Source organism: Hoplias malabaricus, chromosome 16 (genome assembly GCF_029633855.1).
Source record: "Hoplias malabaricus isolate fHopMal1 chromosome 16, fHopMal1.hap1, whole genome shotgun sequence".
Taxonomy (NCBI): domain Eukaryota; kingdom Metazoa; phylum Chordata; class Actinopteri; order Characiformes; family Erythrinidae; genus Hoplias; species Hoplias malabaricus.
The window spans coordinates 24235260-24257862 of NC_089815.1; the positions used below are offsets into that span (position 1 = coordinate 24235260).

Here is a 22603-nt window from a genome sequence, read left to right on the forward strand (position 1 = left end):
TGTCCTCTTTTTTAGAGTTAAAAAAATGTCCGGGCGGAATTTCACAAACGTCCGGGATTTTGTTTTTCTAGAGCTTACATAGAACTTCGAGAAGTTTCGTTCACAAATTAGTCCAGCCCTCCCCAACTCCGATTGGTTCGCTTGAGTGAGAAGGGGGCGTGGTGAAGTAGACTAAAATGTTCTGATTGGACGGTCTGACTGTAGAGCTACCGTTATTGGTCGATAACATTCTCTGTAAACATTTAATTGGTCAGTCTGCACGTCATTAGTCCTCGTTTACGCCCCCCCAACTTGTTTAAGCGCTACCAATTAAACATTGTAAATACCTCGTTTAGAAACGTAGAAATCCGCTTATTATTGTCAACACTTTTCAAATCACCTTCAGAAGAGCAGCGATGACAAGGGACTTCATCCATTCTACTGCGCTGTCACGTTCCTCACATTCCATGAAATGAAATACTTGGAAAAGGATTAGCTCAGATGTAGAGCGCCAAAGAGTTGTCTGAGAAAAAAAGCTCCTTGTAAGTGACTCCAAAAGGAGATTTGGAACAAGGAATAATGAGAGAAATTATTTGACCATCGTAGAGTTCTTAAAAGATCCCGTAAGCTTCCTGATGAAAGTTGTTTTCCAGATTTGTTCTGGGAACCCGGGTCCAGCTGTGGACCGAGCACTTAGCTTTCACTAAAATGTAACATTAAAAGTAATTGGAGCATTTGACTTCGGGATTTGTCCAAATAATTGAGGGTCTGACATCCACCCACCTCTCAACAAGCACAGGGCGGTCTGTATCGAAAGCCAAAAGACACCAATCCAAATCTCTACAAATTTGCCCTTGCTTTCCACCTGATGAAATGATGTAAACTGCATGCAGCTGTGTCTTGAATTCATTAATTTAGTTTTTTAAACCCGACCATAAATGCTTTGGTAATTGCCTATGAAAATGGCCTAGTGAGCGCCATGGCACCCCAATAAAATTTTAACACCTTGGAAACATCTCTAACCAACTGATAATAGAGAGTTCCTGTAAACCACCTACAAACTCGAGATCTGAAGAGAGCTGCTCAGAACAGTCCAAGCTGAAGACCGTGTCTATGCCAGACCACCCTGAAATGTGGGTGCATATGAATGGAATGACTCCAGCACCTCGCACACAGCTCATTCATAAGGTGAATTCAATAATACGATATTAATAACCACCATATAAATATCAAACAATCATAGTCTAAAAAACACAGCTATAAAATAGTCATAATCAAAGAATCTTTCAAAAGGTGCTACAGATTCTAAAATAGAGGAAAAATTAAGATAAAAGCTATTATTTTCTTAGTTGTCAATGTTGAGGTGGTTCTCGATGTGCAGTTTTGAACTATGACTGCGCTTACGAGTTGATCAACGTCTCCCCCTTCTGGCAGAAGCCAGGAATGACCAGCAAAAACACCCATTACTGCACTGCCTCAAGGCTCAATGTTTAAGTATGTCACTAAAAAGCAAAGCTCACGTGACCTATTCTGTTGATTCTAATCATCTAGAAAGGTGCAGATATTTAATTTGATAGATTATGACTGTTTAAGGCCTCCCTCCAATCATCTATCACTCTGTTGATCAAAATGGCAAGCTTAGAAGTGGTTTACCAGACAAACAAAAAATCTCATCAATGAATACGCTTTTCACCTTCAAAAAGATTTATTTAAGCAATACATATATAATATGAATACACTATTATGAGACCAAGACTTTATAGTCTGGGTGGCCCAGTTATCCTCCAGCCCTCCATCTTCCCAACTTTAGTGAGCATGGCCACCACCCCCAGACCAAGACACGCTGTTGTGCCAGTCAGAGCACTGTGAGCTAAAACAGAGGAAAAGAACACAGCAAATAGTGATGCCTCCAACAAAATGACAATATATTTCATTCATTATTTTTGATGAAAATGATTTAACCAAAAGGACACCAGACAAGAGAAGTACAGATCTACAGCTATGAGAACTTTAAATGCAAGTGCTACACGACTATGTTTCCATTTCAGGAAAAGTGTAGGATGCAAGAGAGGAGCCTGCAGAGCAAGCCAACTCCCACAAGATAGTGTAGGTGCTAAACATGAAAGTACAACATAATAATTCATTATATCTTCCTGACAACACACATTACTGGATTTAAGCTCTCTATGGAATACTCACTTCGAGCTCCAAGGAAGACCCCCGAAGCACATCCACCAATGAAGTAGTTTGTGGGGCTGTCAGGAGCATCCCTAACCTGGGCACTCAGACATGTGGCCAATCCAAAAATCGCACCCATGGATGCTGAAAAGTCAGGCATTTATAGATCAGCATAATTTTACGTTATGTAACATGTACAGAATTTTTCTTTCATCGTGAAGGTGGTCAAGGTTCCCCTGCTCTGACACACGCTCGGTTTAATAGATGTGTTTGTGTTATGAGACGTGTGCAGACCACAGATCAACCCAACCAGAATTTTGTCTTACAATATTCATCGTTTCCAGACTAAAGACAAAAAGGACCATCCAGACTGTTATCAAAGTAAAGTGTAAAGTTTATAAGCTCAGGTCTGTGATGGACTTATAATTGCCACATATTAATTTGACAAATAAAATATACCTACCCATTGTGACTGTTCCATTTGCAGCCCTTGCAAGTGCTTCAACTGCTGTCTCAGGTTGGAACGCCACAATATGATACGCTGAGCCCACAAGCCCTGAAAGGGTGAAAAAATAATATATATATATATATATATATATATATATACACACACACACACACACACACATATATATATTAGTCTCAAAGTAATGAACACTGGTAAAGCTTATCCTTTTCATCTGAGGAATCTGAAGATCACATTCCACTTTCACCGTGTGCACTATTGATTTGTTGTCTGCGGTTATACATAGAATTGTATTTAGGAGATCATATTTCAAGCAACATGCAATACTTGAAACATGACCCTACAAATGGTCTTTTTGTCATTCAGCAAAAATGTATTCTTCTCCGGCAGGATTATCTAAAGACTGATGACTGGAGTGGGTGTAGAGATCTGCTATTTTTTTTTTGTAGTACCTGGTTAGTACATTTCCACCTAAATGAAAAGCATTTACTTGAAAGCGTGGAAAAATACTACCACATTGACTCGTAACAATAACCTCTTTTTAAGGGCGAAATGAAAGACAGTGTTGTTTCTGTGACGTTAGTGGAGGGTTAAGATGGCTGCTAGCTCAACTAGCAAATATTTCACACTGAGCAGACTCCAGACCTAGAAGCGAGCAGTTAACATTACACAGACCGACAGAAAATAAAGTCAGTGTTCTCACCAATGACCGTGCCCAGTTTGGTTGTGATCCATGTTTTCTCCACACAGTCTTTACCCTCCTCCAGATCCCAGTAACCCATTTTTAACACAACAAGGACACAACAAATAGATCTCGCGATATTTCAGCCTCGCAGGCCACTTCTCGCGTGGAAAGGTCTTGACCGCCGCTTACCGACAGGGAGACTGTTTGCCGTTTACAAATGGCTCTCATAAATAGTGAATTCAGCTACCGTGCACTCACATTGTCTGTAATCCATACAGAATACGCATGATTAAATGAGATGTTTTGGATAAGGTACATGAGCTTAATGTCACAATGCTCAAGCATAGGCTAGAGGGGTGTAAAGCTCCCCATCAGGGGCCTTTTCTTGCCTTTGGGATAAGTTGGAGTGGCAGTGGGGTATCTATGTTGGACTATTTATCCAACATGATTTTGTATAATTTTGAAGTCCCGCTCCAGTCATCTTTTAAACCTGAAAAGTCCATATTTGTTAAAGTGACATATTTGGATGTTATTTTCAATCCTTAAAAGTGGAGGTGTGATACAACTTGGACTTCATTCGGTATGAACACAACTATGAATATGAAACAGGCCTCTGTCACTGCCAACTTTCCACTGCTTGCCTGCAGCTGTTAGGCTGTCTGAATCTACCACTCTGAGTCTTTGGAACAAGGCAAAATACTCAGCCATGACACTTACTGTTATATTATGTTTGATTTTCAGCCGTATTTTGACATGAAATATAATGTTTCTGTGTTAATTTACAATAAATAAATAAATAAATAACTGATGAAAGGTGTCGACTCACACTAAAAGGACCGACTCATTTTACCAGAGGAACATCCGGGCCCTGCAGCCACAGGTCGCTCGCTTGTTGCCAAGGAGCCGAGGCTACAGGAACACGTCAGCGGAGCAGAGCGAGAAGTCACAGCGCTGTGTTTACTGCACTGATTGCAGCAGGGAAACTCACGAAATCATGTCGGAATTGACTTTTTGTCGATGAGAGCTGTGGCTACAGTGAAGTCGTAGTCTTTATAAATAAGTTGGTGCTGTCAGTGCTGAAAGGCGAAGCTGGGAATGGCTACAAATGGAGCTAGTTAGCTAGCAGGCTAGGTTAAGTTAGGCTAAGCTAAAGTAGCTGTGAATGAAAGTGAAGTAAAACCAGACTCTGCGCCTGTGACTCAGCTCACCGTGGGCTGGGAACGGCGACTGTGGGGATAACCTGAGGTAGTGTAATGGATTCATGTATGTTGAGAGATAGTTAGAGAGCTGTCAGCCCACAAAGCAGCAAAAATGAAGTGCAGCCTCCTCCCAGTCAGGGAAAGTAACAACAGTCATTAATCCAGCGGCTCAGAACTTTCTTAACCCCACACGACATGTCGTCTCCGTCCCCGGTGCAGATCAGAGAGGCGAACGCGCATTTGGCCGCTTTACACAGACGAGTGGCGGATCTGGAGCAAAAACTGGAAGCATCTGAAAACACAGTGAGAGAACAAGCGGAGAGCCTGATCCGGAAAGACGAACAGCTGAGGGCGGCCACTCAAGAAATAACAGAGAACAAGGACAGGTAACAGAAAAGATTTGAGGCCCAGATCCTAGCATTCCACACCCATTTACTGTTAACCCGCCCTGCTCAGCTCAGAGATCTTCCCTTGGGCTTTTGGGTCCATCCTTGTTCAGTTCATCATCTGATTACAAAGGCCTGCATGAGCTGAATTCAGAGATGTTGGATATTGTTCTCAGCGGTTTGAGGGTTCCTTTTTCTCCTGTCATCTGATTACAGAGCGATTTTCAATTATTTTCATAAAATATTTCATATTTTTAACATATGTGTTTAGCATCCCCCCTTAATCAACACTTTTCATTACACAGACCTGGTGATAGTATTTTTCTGAAGGGTACAACCTTATTTAACCCATCACCTGATTACAAATAACTTCTTTTGGGCTGTTTCAGTGATTTCTCAGAGGTTTTTAGGGTCTCAGCAGTCTAGCGGATGTCCAGGACCTCCCAGTGTATTAATGTTCAAATGAAGCTCTTTGACTTTGAGGTCACTGTGATTGAAGATTTGTTTAAATTTGACCAATATTTTATGGTATATATTTGGTAATTTGGAATATTTTGACCATTATGTTAAGGCAAAGCTGGGCTACAACCGTCAAACCTCAACATATTCATTTTTACTGCATTTCTGTCTCTACTGTTAATCTAGTCCCAACATACATTTTTTCTGTTTTATATGCTTTATAATCTGCTGAATTATCAAATATCTGACTCCTCCCACAATTCTCATGTTGCATATTTTTCCAGTGATTGATCATCTGTGTTTTAATGTTTTTATTTTAGACCAATCCATCTAATTCTGCCCTTTCTCATTTTCAAGGGAGATATCCTACCTCCATGAAAAGCTTTGCCAGTCAGAGGAATCCATTCAAAAACTCCAGCACATGGTTAAGGAGAAAGATTCCGTGATTGGCCAGTTGCAGCACCGCTGTCAGCTGCTGGACAACATCTGCAAAAGCCGTCCATTATTAGACAGCATGCTGGCCCAAATGGCAGAGGCTGAAAGAATGGGGCCTGTTATTGACTTGAGCAAGACTACAGCAGACACATCACTCACTGACGGGGAATCCAACTGCAGCCCTAGTGGCCTTTCAAATCACAAAGACTTTTCACTCAGCGAGGACGACATGGATGATCAGGAGCTGGACGGCGTAGTCTTTGGAACCACAGTATGAAAAACAGTACAGGACATTTATGTTTTCCAAGTTGTGTGTGTTGGGCAGAACAGATTCAAAGAAATGATGGGAGAAAGACGGTTTATGTGAAGGATTTTTTTTGCATACAGCCTTGTATTCATAGCGTGCATCTACCTTTCATTACAGTAGCATGGATGTGAGTCAACAAGCTGTGTCCATGCCATTTTCAGAGCCATTAGTAACTGAGAGGTGATTAACCCGGATCTCCTAAGACTGCATAGTGATGTAAATTTTAACCTTTTAACGAGTCCATTACAGCATATTCATGCTTATGTACATTTAACATTTGTTTCAACGACACTATCAACCCATTTTTAAATTTTAAAGGATGGCACAGGTACAAATTAGTAAAATGACCCATGCTTAGGGGCACTGAATGGCATTGTCTCCCAAGCCATGATTATTGTGCTAATGAAGTTGAAGGGATACTCCAGGTGTTTTGGTATGTGCCAGGTGTGTGGTTAATTGCTCAGAGTTTCGATATGTTTCCTTGCAGTTGGTAAACAATAATAGAACCCTTTCACATGAAACACACCTAGGTGTTTTGCCTGTACGGACCGCACCTACAACTGAGCTGGAGAAAACAGTCATGGAAAAGTGAGCGGTGATGGGGTGTTGGTTGGAAATGTGCTCTTTTTTTTGTCATAGGAAACTAAAGGGAGTGAGAGAATTTATTTTATAACTCCATATATCTTAGAAATCAGGCTCATCCATTTACTGTTATTAGTTCAGTAAGCTTTTGGTCAGTGGCAGTAGGCTGAGCTCTTTATTAATAGCTTGGAAGGCTACTGACAGTCAAAACATGAACAGCACTGGATTCTGCACACAAGCAGTCGCTCTCCCTTGGTCAAATGTAGACATGTTTAACGAGAAACAATTAACTTCACGTTATGTGCAGTGTTGGGAACTTTATGTACTTGCTGCAGACCACCTTAGTGCTTGTTTATAGCGACCCTTAGACCACCCTTACAACAAATCAACTCTATGGACAACTCCTGGACTTGAAAACAGCTTTCATACTTACCAAATGTTCCAAATTCTCAGGGCACACTTCTCCAGGTCTGGAGAAACAAGCTCTAGAGTAAAAACAGAAGTTTGTTACAGAAGAAGAAAAACATTTGTTCTGCATTAAAATTATACTTGGGAACTGACCACATGCTGCAGATGCAGTAGATTTAGATTTGAAAATAACTTGAACTGTACAAAAGAAGTGATCTTGGGAAGTGCTGCAGCTTTACGGTCTTAAGTGAGCACTCCTTGGTGTCTTATCAGATGTTTCATCCTGTAAGCTCTTTTGCACTTACACATTCCATGGACCCTTTTGTGAATCAGGTGACCTATATAAATGTTAACATAAAGGTAGAAGTTAATGTTGAAATGGAAAGGTCAGTAGTGAATTTGAGCATATTGCTGTGCGGAAAGAACTTTGATTACAGCTTTCTTAAATAGCGATATTATTTCTCTACCTTTTGATGTCAAGGCAGGCTGTTCAAGTCCTGTTTACCTGGATGTGGCAGTGAATTCTGGGTCGAAGTTTATTTCTGTGGTATATTTTTTGAAATGGAGTCTATGCAAGTTTAAATATATGTTGTGTCCATGGGCATCATTTGGAAAAGGAATGATGATGGTCATCTGGTCAGGTTTTGGATCGTTTGTTGCTTTAGACTTTCAGAAAGGCTCTCATTCAAGTGGGTTACTGTTGCACATATTCGGATAGTGTTTCAATTGTTTAAACATTACAGCTAGAAGAAAATCTGTTCAATATCTTCCTCTTTGTTTTATGCAAAGGTAAAAATGTGCTATTGCATCATGGCACGGTACTTGTGTTATCAGGGCATGTGTGTCTTGTTACTGCCCAGTGTAAGAGTGTGTGTATGCTATGTTTATTTTCTACAGAGTTAAATGGTGCCTCAAAAACATGGTCAGTTGGTCTATGGGATTATTTATTCTGATATCTAATAAACTATTTTGTTATTCTGTGATGGTTCATGTTCAGCATTATACTTCTCTTCAGCAGCAAAAATACTTTGTGATAAGTGGCAAAATAACAAACTGTCAGGGTGCACAAGGTAAAAAAAAAAAAGGAACAAGAAACTGATAATGAACATTTGAATACTGCACCATACAGCTTTGTTCTGCCAGGGATGTTGGACCCAACATGAGAGTGCAAACATTATATCTTTATTTATTAATTCATTCTTTTGATACAAAAATATTTATCATAGCGTAAGGAATAGAGGAATAGATTCTTCCCTAGGGTCAGTGCATCAATGCATGCTGAAGACAGTAATGAAACACTGATTAAAAGGGGGGAGGGGAAAGAAAAGGGGGGAGAAAAAAAAAAAGTGCTTCTTACTGTAGATCACAGACCTGTAGACAGCCACAAAAAAAAAAAAAACCCTCACTGTGGCAGCACCACCTTTCCTCTCCCAATGCAGTTGTGGAAGCCTTTGGTACCATCAGGTCCCATAGGCTGGCGCACCACTAGCACGCCAAGCAGCTTCCTCGTCTGACTGGGAGACATGGGCCAGCCCTTCTCTGGGTGAAAGACCTGGGCTGCATTTTTACGGCGTTGGACCCAGGGGCTCCCAACATACCCAGCGCTGTCCTGGGAGTGATCCCCAGAGGACCTGGGTCTGCTGTAAGTCGAAGTACCAAAGGTAGCTGAGGTAGGAGTGCTGCTTAAAGGTGGTGTGGCCAGGGGGGAGCTGGCATGTCCTCCAGGGAACAGCTTGCGTGGCAGGAGTGGGCTTCCAACTGGACTGCCCAGAGGGTTCCTGCAAGTAAGAGGACTGATTACCAAAACTGAACATAGTAATATTTACACACTGTATTACATTTTACATGCATTAATTGAATTTAAATTGGCCTGATTATGATAATATCCACAGTATGTTTCAAAAGAGGAATTATCCTGTTATCTGTGGCTGGACAGTTATTTAATATCAATATATTTACAGCATCTTTCACTGACTGATGTTCTTTATTGACATTCTGACAGTTCTTTGATGTCATGTTTGTTAATTAATTTTAATTCAAATAATAAAAGTGGCCAAGCTCTACCTGTAAGGATCCGTGCGAAAATTAGACACCCGAGGTACGGCCAAGGGGCTTCCGTACATGGCCTGTGGGCGGGACACCCTCCGGTTGGGTCGTGGCGAGGCCGGCGCAAAATCGGATTCAGAGGAGCTGTAGAGGGCCGAATCTTCCAGACAGTAGGGATGCCGCTTGGCTTTCCGGTTTGGCTTTTTGATGTCACTGTTCTCAATGCCTTCCTCCGACTCCTCCTCTGTCCGGCTCTGACTAGTGCCTGGCTTTCTTGTGCCCCGGCTTCCAAGGAGAATGACTCTGATACTTTTCCCTCCACGGAGCTGCTCCTCTGCTTTAAGGGCTTCGTAGGCTTTTCGGGCCCCATCCAAATATTCATACTCCACCACCGCACACAGTTTACGCCCAAGCTCTGTGTGTTTCTTGGCATAGCGTTTGAGCTCTGTGGGAATGTCCTTCCCTGGGCGAAGGATACGAAGAGAACTGATTGTACCATACAAACCAAACACAGACATGGCCGTCTCCATGATGCCCTGCTGTACCTCTGCTCCAGATGACCCACCGTCTTCTGTCTCTGGGGAAGCACAATCCAGGAAGTTCCAAGACAACAGCAGTTTAGTGGTGGGGATGCACAGCAACCAGTCAGGAATAGGGGTTCTCCGACGCACCTTGGTGCCCGCTTCATTCACCTCAAGCTCCTGAGAGGTATGAGCTGAGGCAAGGGTTGTACGCCAGTCCCGTGTCAACTCTCTGATCTAGCAAAATACACAGGGGAATGAAGTATTCAAGTAATATAAAACTCCAGAAATGACTAGGTCAATAAGGGAAATGTATGCATTTATTTGTATATACACTACATTTTCTCTTTACAGCAGAGTTTGGCATTTCACTACAGCTTAAAAAACAAAATACTTATGATATTTGCAAATACATCACAGCTTAAACCTTACACATTAATTGTTCTTATGTAGAAGAGGAAAGTTAAATAACAGCCTGGAAAACCAAACATTTAGAAAATATGGTTAACAATACATGTCCATTCAGTTAGCTACATGTGTTTAGACATCAAACATGCAGTGAATGGCTGTGAAATCTGTGCTGGAACGTTATTCCAATTTTTCCCTTCTGTAACTACATTCCGGCCCTATTTCCAACCATGGCTAAGGAGAACACTTCTTGTGTTTATCGTTCATGTTAAATGTTATTACCTCTACATATCTTTACTACCTTTTTGAAAGATGTCATCAATTTCAGGCTGACGTAACCCATCTTGTTTCTCTGGATGTGTTTGAGCAGGAAGGCATCACTCTCCAGGTGCTCATCGGAGAGGTAGTGCTCAAGCTGGGCGGCTATTTTCTGTCTCAGTTCACTGGGTGGTGGAGTCCAGGCCTCAGCCTCACATCCTTCTTCATCAAACACATCAGTCAACTCTGTTGAACTTCTGCAAAGAAAAATCAGTCCTGTTACTTATCACCTTCAATACAGTACTGCAGAAACATCTGAAGTTTTCATCCTGGAAAACAACTCACTGCTATAATGAATGTGTAGCAGTCAAGAATCTGTGGGGGATGGGGGCTGTTCAGAATAAATCACAGGGTGCCCCAGATCCCAGATTTGATTCCTGGATGTGTTTGGGATTACTTTGATAAGCACATTTTCAAACCCCCTCCAGTGAAAATAAAGTTTTGTACCATGTTAATATGAAGAATGTGTAATTTTAGGGCAATAAAACCTGAAAGTAAGTCCTGAAAGAAGGGAAGCTGTAGCCCAATAAACTTACAGTGGACACTGAAGAAATACATGTGGAAGTGGAGGCCTTGTTTGATTTATTTTTGCAGCTTGAAAGGGTTAAAACGCACCAGAGGACCTTTAGCTGGAGTCTAAAGTCTTACCCGTCCAAACTGTCGTTCAGCCCGTCATCGGTGTAAGAGTAGAATTCTCTGGGAGCTGCCTCCTCGCAGTAGAAGATGTCGGGGAATGTGGGTGAAGACATGCTGCGGACAGAGAGTTTATTCAGACATTACACTGAGTCTGGGCTCAGAAACCTGGCACTAAAAAAAGAGGCTACTAAAATTGAAGTGCACTGGGAGAAACGTCGCTTTGAGACACGTTTTAGTATAATTTAATTCCCACCTGGAGCCTCCTCCTCTCCTTGCTGCGCCGCGCGAGCTCAGCTGAGCCGCTTCAGAGCGCTGATTTAAAACGAGCCTACGTCACAATTGAGAAACGGCTCTTATTGGTTTACGCCATAACGACGGGCCCAAAATATACCGTCTATGGCATGCGTTTAGGGCCAAAATCTATGGCGTCAAAAAGGTTCAAAAGTTCTGAGAAACTAAAAAAAAAAAGAATACATAATCAATAAAAAACATTTTGTAATTGAGAAAACTGTCATTAATATGGAGAGTTATAAAAACAGTTTTGTAAACAGATTTTGAGTTTTGTATTTTGAATTTAATATATTTGAAGAATTCGTTTTCACTTTCATTCCGCCTTTTCTCAGTTGCGCTTCTCTAAGTCTCATCGTCGCCATGGAGAATGACTTCCGGGCGGCCTCAAAGAAGTTCTGGAAACACTCCAACAACTCAGGAGGGGGAGGAGGAGGAGGACGGACACTGTCCAAGCTGTGCTCAGTAAGGATGGTGAAACTCTGAACTCAACTGAGTGTATTGTTGGGCATGGGAAGGAGCACTTTGAGGAATTCCTTAACCCTTTGTGGATTTGGAGAAGTCATATGACCCTGTTCCCTGCGAGATTCTGTGGGAGGTGCTTTGTAAGTATGGGGTGTCAAGGTCACTCCGGCGAACTGTACGGTACTTGTACTCTCAGAGTTTGAGTTGTGTTTGCATTCTCGGCAGTAAGTCAAGCTTGTTCAGTGTGGGCACTGGACTCCGTCAGGGCTGTGCCTTTTCTCCACTCCTGTTCCTGATGTTCATGGACAGGGTGGCGAGGTGTGGCCTGTGACAGGAAGGCCCCCGTCAAAGGGCTCGGGAGGTGGCATTTCTGCTTTTTTTTTTTTTTTGCAGACAATGTTGTTATTCTGGTTTCTTTACAGAGAGGCCTCCAGCATGCGATTGAGCAGTTTGCAGCCGAGTGTGAAGTGGTCGGTATGCGGATCAGCACCTCCAAGCATGAGGCCATGGTTATCTCCCAGAAACAGATGGCATACTCCCTTCAGGTAGGGGGTGAAAACCTACCCCAAGTGAAGGAGTTCAAGTATCCGAAATAAGCTTTCTCCGACAGGTTGCTGGGCGTACTCTCCATGATCGGGGGAGGAGCTCAGTGACTATATATATATATATATATATATATATTATTGCATGAATAACTCCAAGGATCAAGTAACCAGGCATGTCCAAACTTTTGCATGCAAGTATATATAACAAGTGATTTGTACAATGTACAATGTGTCTGTACATGAAAACATTTAATTGGACTGATATGTGTGTATACCTTGCAGGTGACATTCTCTAAACACAACTAGAATGCATGTCGAAGCCTTACTAGTGATATAACCTTAACAAAGGCATAATTTGTGGTTATCACTCAACTAAAATAAAAAAAATCAATCTGAGTGCCATGTATAGTGTGTACAGAATGATACACCATATTCAACTGATAACATTAAAAAACCTGAATGTAATCAGCATGGATTATTGTGTATTTTTGATTGATGTGAAAGACTAGATTACGTATACCACAAATGTTTGAATTATATAAAAATCTTGTGCCGGTAGAACAGACTGTTTTCTGTTCATTCAAAACTTACCAATAGCTTGAGAACACAGCAGTCATCAACCTTCATCAGGACTGGAATGTTCTGTCAGATAAGACATTTATAAAGAATGGTTACTATACAATGACTGTGTGAGGAATGAAAAAAATCTTGATAGGGTTTGTACTCATATACCTTGTTTTTGATAAACATTTAGTGGCTAGCATCCAGTCCTGTTGTGGTTGAGCTGCAAAAGAAAAATATTCAGCTCTTTTGTGTAATAATGGAGGGCACTCCAGACAGCACAGAACTTGGACAACACACAAACATCACCATTCCCTGAACGCACACAGACAGACCCTTTTGAGTCCCCCTACCAACATATGTTTTTGAACCATGGGAGGAAACCCATGCAGACACAAGGAGAACACACCAAACTCCTCACAGACAGTCACCCGGAGCGGAACTTGAACCCACAACCTCCAGGTCCCTGGAGCTGTGTGACTGCAACACTACTACAACACTACTTTGGAAAGGCAAAAAAAAATCTACAAGTATGTTTGTTTAAATGAGAACCATGAGTACCAGTACTGAGAACTTGTGTTATATGCTATGTATTGTACATTATAAAGAGGAATTCCTCCAAAGTATGAACACTTCTACATAATTAAACAGTAGTTCAGACATAAATAGTGGAGTGGTCATAGTGTGGTGTGACTTGAAATACTCTGTGAAAGACAAAGTGTGGCATAATTATCCACAGTGCAGTGATAACTACATCTAAAGCACTTGACCCCTAAAACTACCCAAAAGAAAGCTGGGAAAAACCTGGTGCTGAAGCACAGACCGTAACTCCAGTCACCAGCTCGAAGCCAGAAAGAAAATATGGCGAAACAGTGAGGTCTCTTCCAGCAGCTGACGTAATATACTGTGAAAATACGACGTTATGACACATACATCGTTTCTACTATTCTCTTGATTTATGATGACTTTATTTCTAAGTTTTATAAACTTTTTTCCCAAGACACCGTTCCTAGAATGTTAAATTATTGTGTAAATAGTGTTGAAGTAATGTTCCTGGAACGTTTTTGCAACTTTAAACAAATTCATGTTGAGGATAATTACAGTGCAACTTTCCCACAACCTTAATTGAACGTTAGGGGAAGGTTCTGAGAACAGAATTTTGGGTAGAGGTACATTATTGTTCGTAAAGGCACAAACTCTAAATTTTACCTTTAAAGGTACAACAGTGTTTTAAGAGTCCAGTTGTGTTCCCTTAAAGTACATTGCATTCTCTACTCCAGAAGGAGAGGTGAATATTCATAATCTTTCATTATAGAACTGTGTAAAATTAAATAACATAATATAAGTTCTGGAGATGAAATGGGACATTTGAAATCAAAATGATTTTAAATTGCTCAAATATAACAGAATACGGTACAATTATGTTCCCTAGCTGAAGGTATTAGCTGTAAGCAGTTGTTAGCAGTATCAATCTGTTTATAGTGATTAAACACTGAAAGTGAGAGTCGTAACAGTAATCATGTCTGCGTAAAAGTTCAATCATCATCATCATCAATCATTTTTATAATAAGCTTCCAAGTAAAGGGATAAGATATGTTAATGTGTTAATCACTTCCACAGCGCTAATAACATTAATCAGAAGCTAATTCTCTAATCGAGGTCTGCCTCTTCTCCGCGGGAGGAAGGCCTACGTGTTTCTGTCGGTTGAGCTGAGGTGTGAAACTGAAGCCTGAGACGGCAGTTTCTAGTTGGGGCCAGTGGTGTGGATTCAGCTGAATGACTACTGCAGGGGGTCACAAGAAGGACAATAGCGGGATTTATAACCCTGTCTTGGTCTGCTTTTCCATGTGGCTTCCTGACCTTAATGTTACCCAGTAAACAAGGAACGTCCCTAGACGTTCAAAAAAGGTCTAAAAGTAGTCTGTTCGTCAAGGACATATTTTAAACGTCAATGGACGTCCAAAATCCATCTTAATAGGTTAGTTATAAAGTGGTGACCAATCGATAACGTCAGTGGACCTCCGAAATGCGTTTTATACAAAAAAATTATTTCGGGACCAATTATAAACGTCAATGGACGTCCAAAATACGTCTAATAGTCGTCTTTTCAATGTCTGTGTTTGGACGTCTTTTCAACTTTAATTTTCAACCTTAAGAGAACGTTGAATAGACGGCAGTCATTAGGTAGGGGGCGATTTGGAAGGTCTTTGCAGATAACCGACCGTTGAAAGGAGGGTGTAATCATGAGTATATTCGTTTCTTGCTGTTGTACCTTTTCACCGCTAGATGACGCTCTATGAACAGAAATCTTCTGGTCTGAATAAACACTTTAACGTCTTGTATATGTGTTAATACCACTCTCGTACTTTGAGACGAATAACATATTGCCTCGTAACCTGTCCTTCGGAAATGTTGTTCGGGCATTTATATATTTATTTTGTACTTTAATAATTTAATACTTATATTAATATTCACTGCAATGAGAGATACGTAAGTTGCACCAGATATACACCAGGGGGCGTCACGAGGATGGGATTTGACTTTATGCAACGTCTATAGTAGGCGTCCTTGCGCTTTAAATATAGTCTATTTCGAAATGATAATGATTCCGTGTCCACATCAACCCCCCCCCCCCCCCCCCCCCACCTCCCCGTGCTGCCCGCTGAGGCATATGATTTACCCGAGACAAAACACGCGCACAACAAATTGTCTGAACTCATTTTAATAAAGGTGATTTAAAAAAAACTAATAATAATAAAACAAAAGGCTTTATTTAAATATTTCTGCATGTTTAATCAAGTCTGTGAAAACACACACAAACAAACACACGTCCGCATAAATGAACTGACCTTGTTGGTCAATGTGCTTATGCAGGACCAGACAACAACAACCTGTCCCATCAACACCGTCGGGGGACAGCTATAGAGGCGAAGCTAAAATTAGAGCTGAAGCAGAAGCGTGATGAAAGCTCCAGGTAACTCGGATCAACTCCACCTTCTAGAAGCTCTGCGCGAGACACGGAGACCCTCAGAGGACCACTGTGGCTAATAGCTCCTAAATGCAAAATTACCTTACACAAACATAAGTCCTGAGATCACACTAGCTCCACTGACCCTGGTGCTGATTTTGAGCATGCCTGAATATGCAATTATTTATTTATCTATATATATTAAGGGCAAGTGTTAATCAAGGCTCTTAAACTTGTCTAAACATTGGCACAATGCAAGTGTGAATAGGTATTGCATTAATAACTCAAAAGATCATGTAACCAGGCGCGTCCAAACTTTTGCAACTTTAGTATATTTTCTTTATAAAATGAAATAAATATCCTTTGCATGATGCAACCATTCTCAGTTTCAGCAATATCTACATCCAAGGTAAAGGGCAAAACTTGAGGAAATTCCAGGGGACTCGATAGTGACATTAACAACTAGACACAACTAGAAGCTGGAGAGGACGAGGAGGGGGGGGCTGAAACCAGCCCACGTGGGACACAAACTGGAGTCTCTACAAACAGCCTATAGGAAGAGAGACTACGTGTTCCACTGAAAGAGTCTGACCAATGAGAGAGATATGCGTTGGTGCAGGCCACGCCCCCCCTCACTCCGGGGCTAGATATAGGCTTTGAGTTTCGCTGATACCCGGCAGATCACTCTGGACGAGCGAGAGGTAACGGACTGGATCGAACAGGATAAACCCGAGCCTTGAGACCCGTGTTTGGATTACTGTCTTGTCGTTCGCTCGCTGCGTTTTTACTGGATTTCTTGTCCTTCTTGAGACGTTTGGATTATTATTTCAACACATCATGACTCTGGAAGAAGTCGTTGGATGCGACATGGCTGACAAAAAGTAAGTCCTACCATACTATACTAGCTGTTCCTGTCGCTGTGGGCATGCAGTGTCTTACATAGGCTGTTGCATGCTACAGAAACTCAGTTTTAGCTGATTCCACGCTGTAAGCTCTGCACTGAGTGCAGTGCTCTAGATGCACGTTACTTATCGTTTGCACCTCTCTTGTAGGATGGACACCGTGAGCCAAGCTTTAGAAGAGCTGCTGGTGGCAGCACAGAGACAAGACTGTCTGACCGTGGGGGTTTACGAGTCTGCAAAGCTGATGAATGTGTAAGTATACTTCTCTAAGCCGCTCCAGCCTTGTTTGAACAACTTTCCTCCATGTCAACATCCCATCCTGGATGGACGAAGTACTGACCTGTCCGTGTGTATCTTCTCTCTCTCAGGGATCCAGATAGCGTGGTTCTGTGCGTGCTGGCCACGGACGAGGAAGACGAAGATGATATTGCGCTGCAGATCCACTTCACGCTGCTGCAGGCTTTCTGCTGCGAGAACGACATTAACATCCTGCGGGTGTCCGGCTTGCGGCGCCTGGCCCAGGTCCTGGGCGATCCGAGCTCCGTGGACGTGGGCAGCAGCACGAGCAGCAGCAACGGCAATAACAACAACAACAACAGCGAGCCCAGAGACTTCCACTGCATCTTGGTCAATGTAAGTATTGCCTCTGGCGATAAATACAAACTAGAACAAACCCTTTTAGTTTGCAGTTGTTTACTGTAGCCTCTGCTAAAGCCGGTAGCGTATTGAACCACTAGAAATGCCCCTTAACGAGAGAATACGGTATTGTTGCCTGTTTGGAAATGGGCTGCTTACCGTAATACCTGTAATACGGTAGCTCTCTTTCACACGCCTCGCCCCTGAATCATTCAGAACTCCCCGAGTAGCAACATTAGCTGTTAAGGGTTTGCAATTGCAGTTTCGTTATGATAATGTAAGTCTCAAAGAACCGTTGACTAAATGTATTCTCTCTCTTTGCGTGTTTTACAGAACCCTCAGTGCCAGCCTCTGAAGTGCCAGGCGCTCCAGGAGGTGGGCAACTACTGCGACGAGAGCCGCTGCAGGAACCAGTGGGTCCCGTGCCTGTCCCTGCGCGAACGCTGAACGCCTGCTGGAGTGCGTGGGAAAACGAGAGAATCCAAGAGAAGAATGAGCGACTCAACCGCCATTACATTGCAAACCCGCCCGAGAATGCAAAAGGGGGGCTTTTTGTGTTTTTGGTCACCGCTCTGCATCAGCCACCGACGAGGCTGAGGAGAAAGAGAGGGAGGGAAAATTTGTGCATTCACTCCGCAGCCCGGCTTCCGTCCTCCGCATGAAGAGGGAGGGAGGCTGTGGTGGAGGAGGAAGAGGAGGAGGAGGAGGAAAAGCCGTGGCGGTTGGTGCGCACCGTGTTCAAGGAGCTGCCCGCGGGGGCGCCTGCTCGGTTTCGCCGAGGGAAGGGCAACCAAGAGAGGGCTGCACGACTGTAGAGGCGCGAGTGTGCTGTGGCTAAAAATGGCTTCTCCACTCGTGGGATTGAACTCTGAAAGAAATGTGTACGCAAAGAAAAATCGCTCATGTGTTTGGACTTAAGACAAACTGCCTGAGGGCACGAACTGCAACTGCTTTATTTCTGACTGCAATAGAGGGCCAGTATTACAAGACACGCTGTTGTCTTTTGAACTCAAACCGTGAATGGACATTTTATTTTATTTTTTTTCTAGGCTGTGACTTATTCTTCATATTTTAGAGTAATATATGTGTTCAGCCTTTAATGTGAAAAGTGAATGTTTTCAATAAATTGTGTGGAAATGAACTTCTTGACTAGTGTGTTGTATTGGGGTGAGGGCCAAATATAAAATGCAAGCACCTTGCGCACATTTTAATTACTCCTGCCTAAGGGAGACCTTATGCAAACAGAAGTAAGGTACATCATATTCTCAGTTTGCTGAGGGAGAGTCTTCACATCCTCGTCTACTGGAATCTGCGTCATATCCTCATTGTCAGGCTTGCAACATAGCACTGAAGGAACAGGGCCTTGAGGTCATTTCGTGTAGGCCTACTGTTTACTTTGGCAAACTGTCCACTTTACGCAGTGATACAATTTGAATTCTCTTACACAAGCTCAAAGAAGCAATCTTGCATCTAACCGGGCATTCTCTCTGGCGCGTGATTGCATTAAAATCTGGGCCAGATGGAATGAATTGAGGATAAAGGTCACGGTGAAGGCTCTGATAAACTTGCACTTGTCCAAACCTGTCCCAACCTTTTAGTAGAATCTTCAAATAAAGGGGAAGTGGAGGGGGTGGGGGGAAACCTAACACTCATCACAGATTTGTATACAGGTTTAGTAGCAGTAGTGGAAGTATATACTTGAACTACAAGTACTTCCAGAACAGCATTCTTGTTTGTTATCATTGTTGCATATCCAAAAGAGTGAGTTCAAAGAGGAAGGAATGAACATCCTTTGTTTAACGGAAGTCTGAGGAAGGATATTTTGCTCTCAGCAAATGTGGGCCAGTTCATACATTTTTGACACATTGTAGAGAACATTATGCTGCAAATAAATAATGAACCTTTTGTTCAGGCAGTGGCAATGTAGAGCTAAACACTAACATTAATTTCTTATCCCTTAATGATACAAGAAAACAATGCATGACTAAGGATATTTCACAAATTGCTCACAGTTTTAAAAACAATGGCACCAAAGATTCCTGTTACTATTCAAAAGACCTTTATCTAACCTATCTAACCAAGCCTCCTCTGTAGTGAATGCACAGAAGCGTGGATGAGTTAGTGGGCAATGAGTTTTTAGGTCATACGGAGAGCTCTGGGAAACTTAATGTTCCCTACAAAGCCTTTCCAAGAAGCTTTGATGTGGGTGCAGTAAGTATTTACTGCAGACTGACATTAGTTCAGAGTGTCCCTAGCTCTTAAATATCATTATGTATTTGAGAAGACATCTGTTTAACTAAGGTGTGGTCACAATTTAGAGGGAACAATACATTGGGCTATTATACGACACAGTTGTCATAGCAAAACCACATCTGAATCGCAAATGGATCTCTCCCCCCAGCTCACAAAATGATGGAGCCATCATCTAAATGGTGCATGAAATGTCCAAGATATGTATTCAGAATTAGGCCATAGGATGCATCTTTCTCCACTGGATGCCTGTGACTTATGAAGTGCCCTATATATTGGATTGGGATCCACGTGAGGTTTGGCCTATTTCCTTAACTCCAAAAATGGTCACTTCAGAGGAGCAGAAAAAGGCAAAAATACAGGAGAGCTGGTTTTTAAAATAAAACAAATATATATCCCTGGTTATGATATAACTAAAACGATATACCATTTAGATTTGATGATATAGCAAATTGCTGATGTGGGATCAAAAAACCTCAAATCATCTGTTCAAAATGGCTGCTTTTCAGGTAAAAGAAAACATGTCCTTACATTTGAATTTGAGTTAACTTTCCCACAATGACATGAACATGTACTTGTTTAATGTAAAAATATATAAATGCATAAATAAATAGTAGCTGTCCAGAGATATATGTAAATATGGGCATACCTTTGGATTAAAAAAGACATTAATGAGTGAAGGACTATTTGTCACAACCACCATTACATCCCTCAGGCTGTGAACATGATACAGAGGGTGGAGTTCTGTCTAAATGTAAGTGACCATACATGACCATGTTTCCTTCTGCTGGAATTAAGGCTGTCGAAATGTTTCATAGTAGTGTGAGGGCTACAGTAACATATATGGTATCAAATCCAGATTAGCAGCATTCACTCGATATAAAAAGAATCCACGCTTATTTTATCCACACGTAAAATGTGTACGTGTGTGTGTGCACACGAGAGAGAGAGAGGAGAGAGAGAGGAGAGAGGAGAGAGAGAAAGATTGTGGGCATCCCCTGAGCTAATTACATATTCCACTCCTCTTACGTAGCCTATCACCGATTACGCATCGGTATCTCCGGAAACGTCATTGACCTTATATGGGCAAATTTCAGCCGTTCTCGGAGGTTCCATTGAGAGGTGAGGAAACTGATCACAGCACACAGGCGCGACCAGCTCAAAATGGTCCAGCGGAAGCAGCACTGTTCCTCTTTGCTATTTCCACTGCAGGTATTTGAGGAATGAGGAGGGAAAATAAATCTCGGATCTCCTCAGAGAGAGAGAAAGAGAGATTGTGAAAAACACGAATCATCCTACTGTTCCCTCAACCTCATTATCATCAACAATGCACAGGGTTAGCCTCGCGCGTTAATAGTAGCTTTTCACTTTGATCAATGCTAAAGCTACCCCCACTATCTTTACAGTGAGCTGATCCTGATGTAATCACCTATGATTACAGGCCAGATTAATGCTCTTTTGGCTGAATTTTTCCAATCAAATGCATATATTGTGTGTGTGAGAGTGTGTTTATATTTATTTCATTCACAAGACACTTGGGTTAAAAAGGGCTTAACGCAGTATGAAACTCAAGGGCGAACTGGAATGCTCCTGACAGTGGAGCAACCATAAAGAACCAGCTGGAGCTCCAAAACTGTCTCCATCAGATAAGCAGCTTCAAGCTTTTGTCTTTGAGAGCGGAGAAAAACCAGCTTGAGTTGTCCTTCAGACCTGAAGTTGAAAGCCAAGCCAAGAGGCTGCATGATGCTCTCAGAGCTGGTCACCCTACAGCCTAGACTTCAATACCACTGAATGTGAACCTGAGATTGCTTGAGAGGCAAGGATGATGCAACCAACTGCTAAGACTAAACTTTGGAGATGTGAAAAATATATGCTGATTTATTTCCTTGAAGAAGTGAAAGCAGGTCTCTTGCATTGTATTAAATGAATGCTGGAATAAAGGCAAATAGTGGATACACTATGTATGACTTTAAGCTTTTTTTTAAACATTTTTAATTAAAATATAAAAGACAAACAAAACTAATAATAGGATTAAACTGAAAAAAAAATCAAAGCATTTTGTACAGATAGTGCATCTGATACGAGAAACACAAATACAAGGAAACCATGGTGTGCGTACACTGTATACCATCAACAAAATCCAAAGCTATATATAATCAAGGCTATATTTATTGCTGGATTTTTCTTGCACATGAAGTCAGCAAGTTTTACCCACAGTGTAGATTTAGCCACACTCCATATATATATAATTGAGCTAGTGTGTATATATAAAAGAACTCGAAATAGCTATAGGACTTTGCTGGAGAGCTGAAATATGTAGCTATGCAGGGGCATAGGGATAGAGGGATGGAGGGATGGGTGGATAGAGGAAGATCAGGCCCTACACAGGAAACCGAGCAGTTCATGCCTTTTTTCACACAAACAGACGCAGACACAGAGACGTTCTGCCTGGCCCTGGATGATTTTTTTCCCCCCACCTCTCTTCCTGTACATAAAGCCTTGATCTGTGTGTGATCTGTAATGAGTGTGTGCCACCCAGCCTGCTGCTATTTCTGCGCTCAGTCTGACTCCCTCGCTGAGGTCAGCAGGTACACAGTCAGTCTGGCAGCAGCGCCAGCTTTTCAGCCGGGTCCCACCCACGGAATGGGCCCCTTTACAGCCTGGGACCAAAGGTGGACTTCCAGAGGGGATGGGGGGATTAAAAATAATAGCTTAGAAGTATTGTTCTTTCTGATATAATAATGTTTTAATAATAAACAAAATGTAGTGCACAGATTTGCACACACCCATTGAGGACACACATGGTCAGTTTGTATTAATTCTGTAGAAAAGCATGGGGAAAAAAAGGGATGCTCTGGAGAAGCTGCACATAGCTTTAGGTCACGATGTCTTATGTTAAATGATGTAAAAAATAATAATAATTAAAATGTAAAGCCGTGGAACTACAGAGATGTAGCACCCTCAGTGGTGTAATG

The 22603-nt window shown here is 42.0% G+C and overlaps 4 protein-coding genes across 5 annotated transcripts; 2 read left to right on the forward strand and 2 right to left on the reverse strand.

Moving 5' to 3' along the window:
- Positions 1-1666: 1666 nt before the first annotated feature.
- Positions 1667-4656, reverse strand: ndufa11 (NADH:ubiquinone oxidoreductase subunit A11). Of its 2 annotated transcripts, none has more exons than XM_066647180.1 (4): positions 4517-4656; positions 2621-2713; positions 2179-2301; positions 1667-1849 (listed from the first exon to the last, which is right to left on the reverse strand). In XM_066647180.1, the coding sequence occupies exons 1-4, from the start codon at positions 4569-4571 to the stop codon at positions 1737-1739; spliced, it is 384 nt and encodes a 127-aa protein (XP_066503277.1). In that variant the 5' UTR covers positions 4572-4656; the 3' UTR covers positions 1667-1736. The 2 variants fall into 2 exon arrangements, with proteins under 2 accessions (XP_066503277.1, XP_066503276.1); XM_066647179.1 differs by lacking the exon at positions 4517-4656 and adding an exon at positions 3327-3510.
- Positions 4657-4698: 42 nt separating this feature from the next.
- vmac (vimentin type intermediate filament associated coiled-coil protein) lies at positions 4699-8083 on the forward strand. Its single transcript, XM_066647178.1, has 2 exons — positions 4699-4893; positions 5710-8083. Exons 1-2 carry the CDS (start codon positions 4703-4705, stop codon positions 6062-6064), a joined length of 546 nt encoding a protein of 181 aa, XP_066503275.1. The 5' UTR covers positions 4699-4702; the 3' UTR covers positions 6065-8083.
- Positions 8084-8294: 211 nt separating this feature from the next.
- On the reverse strand, positions 8295-11344 carry larp6b (La ribonucleoprotein 6, translational regulator b). The gene is made up of 5 exons (XM_066648134.1): positions 11267-11344; positions 11026-11127; positions 10361-10574; positions 9149-9888; positions 8295-8862 (listed from the first exon to the last, which is right to left on the reverse strand). Exons 2-5 carry the CDS (start codon positions 11124-11126, stop codon positions 8487-8489), a joined length of 1431 nt encoding a protein of 476 aa, XP_066504231.1. The 5' UTR covers position 11127; positions 11267-11344; the 3' UTR covers positions 8295-8486.
- Positions 11345-16505: 5161 nt separating this feature from the next.
- gadd45ba (growth arrest and DNA-damage-inducible, beta a) lies at positions 16506-18529 on the forward strand. Its single transcript, XM_066647390.1, has 4 exons — positions 16506-16721; positions 16893-16994; positions 17111-17375; positions 17712-18529. The coding sequence occupies exons 1-4, from the start codon at positions 16678-16680 to the stop codon at positions 17823-17825; spliced, it is 525 nt and encodes a 174-aa protein (XP_066503487.1). The 5' UTR covers positions 16506-16677; the 3' UTR covers positions 17826-18529.
- Positions 18530-22603: the final 4074 nt, after the last annotated feature.

Bases quoted from the DNA above. Each gene is read 5' to 3' on its own strand.
- ndufa11 (XM_066647179.1), bottom strand. From the start codon at position 3,405: ATGGGTTACTGGGATCTGGAGGAGGGTAAAGACTGTGTGGAGAAAACA. The intron at 2,714-3,326 runs GTGAGAACACTG...TCACCCTTTCAG, and splicing joins CAAACTGGGCACGGTCATTG to GGCTTGTGGGCTCAGCGTAT. The intron at 2,302-2,620 runs GTAGGTATATTT...CTGACTTTTCAG, and splicing joins AAATGGAACAGTCACAATGG to CATCCATGGGTGCGATTTTT.
- vmac (XM_066647178.1), top strand. From the start codon at position 4,703: ATGTCGTCTCCGTCCCCGGTGCAGATCAGAGAGGCGAACGCGCATTTG. The intron at 4,894-5,709 runs GTAACAGAAAAG...CTCATTTTCAAG, and splicing joins ATAACAGAGAACAAGGACAG to GGAGATATCCTACCTCCATG.
- larp6b (XM_066648134.1), bottom strand. From the start codon at position 11,126: ATGTCTTCACCCACATTCCCCGACATCTTCTACTGCGAGGAGGCAGCT. The intron at 10,575-11,025 runs GTAAGACTTTAG...TTTTCTTTGCAG, and splicing joins CTGAACGACAGTTTGGACGG to AAGTTCAACAGAGTTGACTG. The intron at 8,863-9,148 runs GTAGAGCTTGGC...TCTTACTTGCAG, and splicing joins TTTCGCACGGATCCTTACAG to GAACCCTCTGGGCAGTCCAG.
- gadd45ba (XM_066647390.1), top strand. From the start codon at position 16,678: ATGACTCTGGAAGAAGTCGTTGGATGCGACATGGCTGACAAAAA. The intron at 16,722-16,892 runs GTAAGTCCTACC...CCTCTCTTGTAG, and splicing joins TGCGACATGGCTGACAAAAA to GATGGACACCGTGAGCCAAG. The intron at 17,376-17,711 runs GTAAGTATTGCC...CGTGTTTTACAG, and splicing joins TCCACTGCATCTTGGTCAAT to AACCCTCAGTGCCAGCCTCT.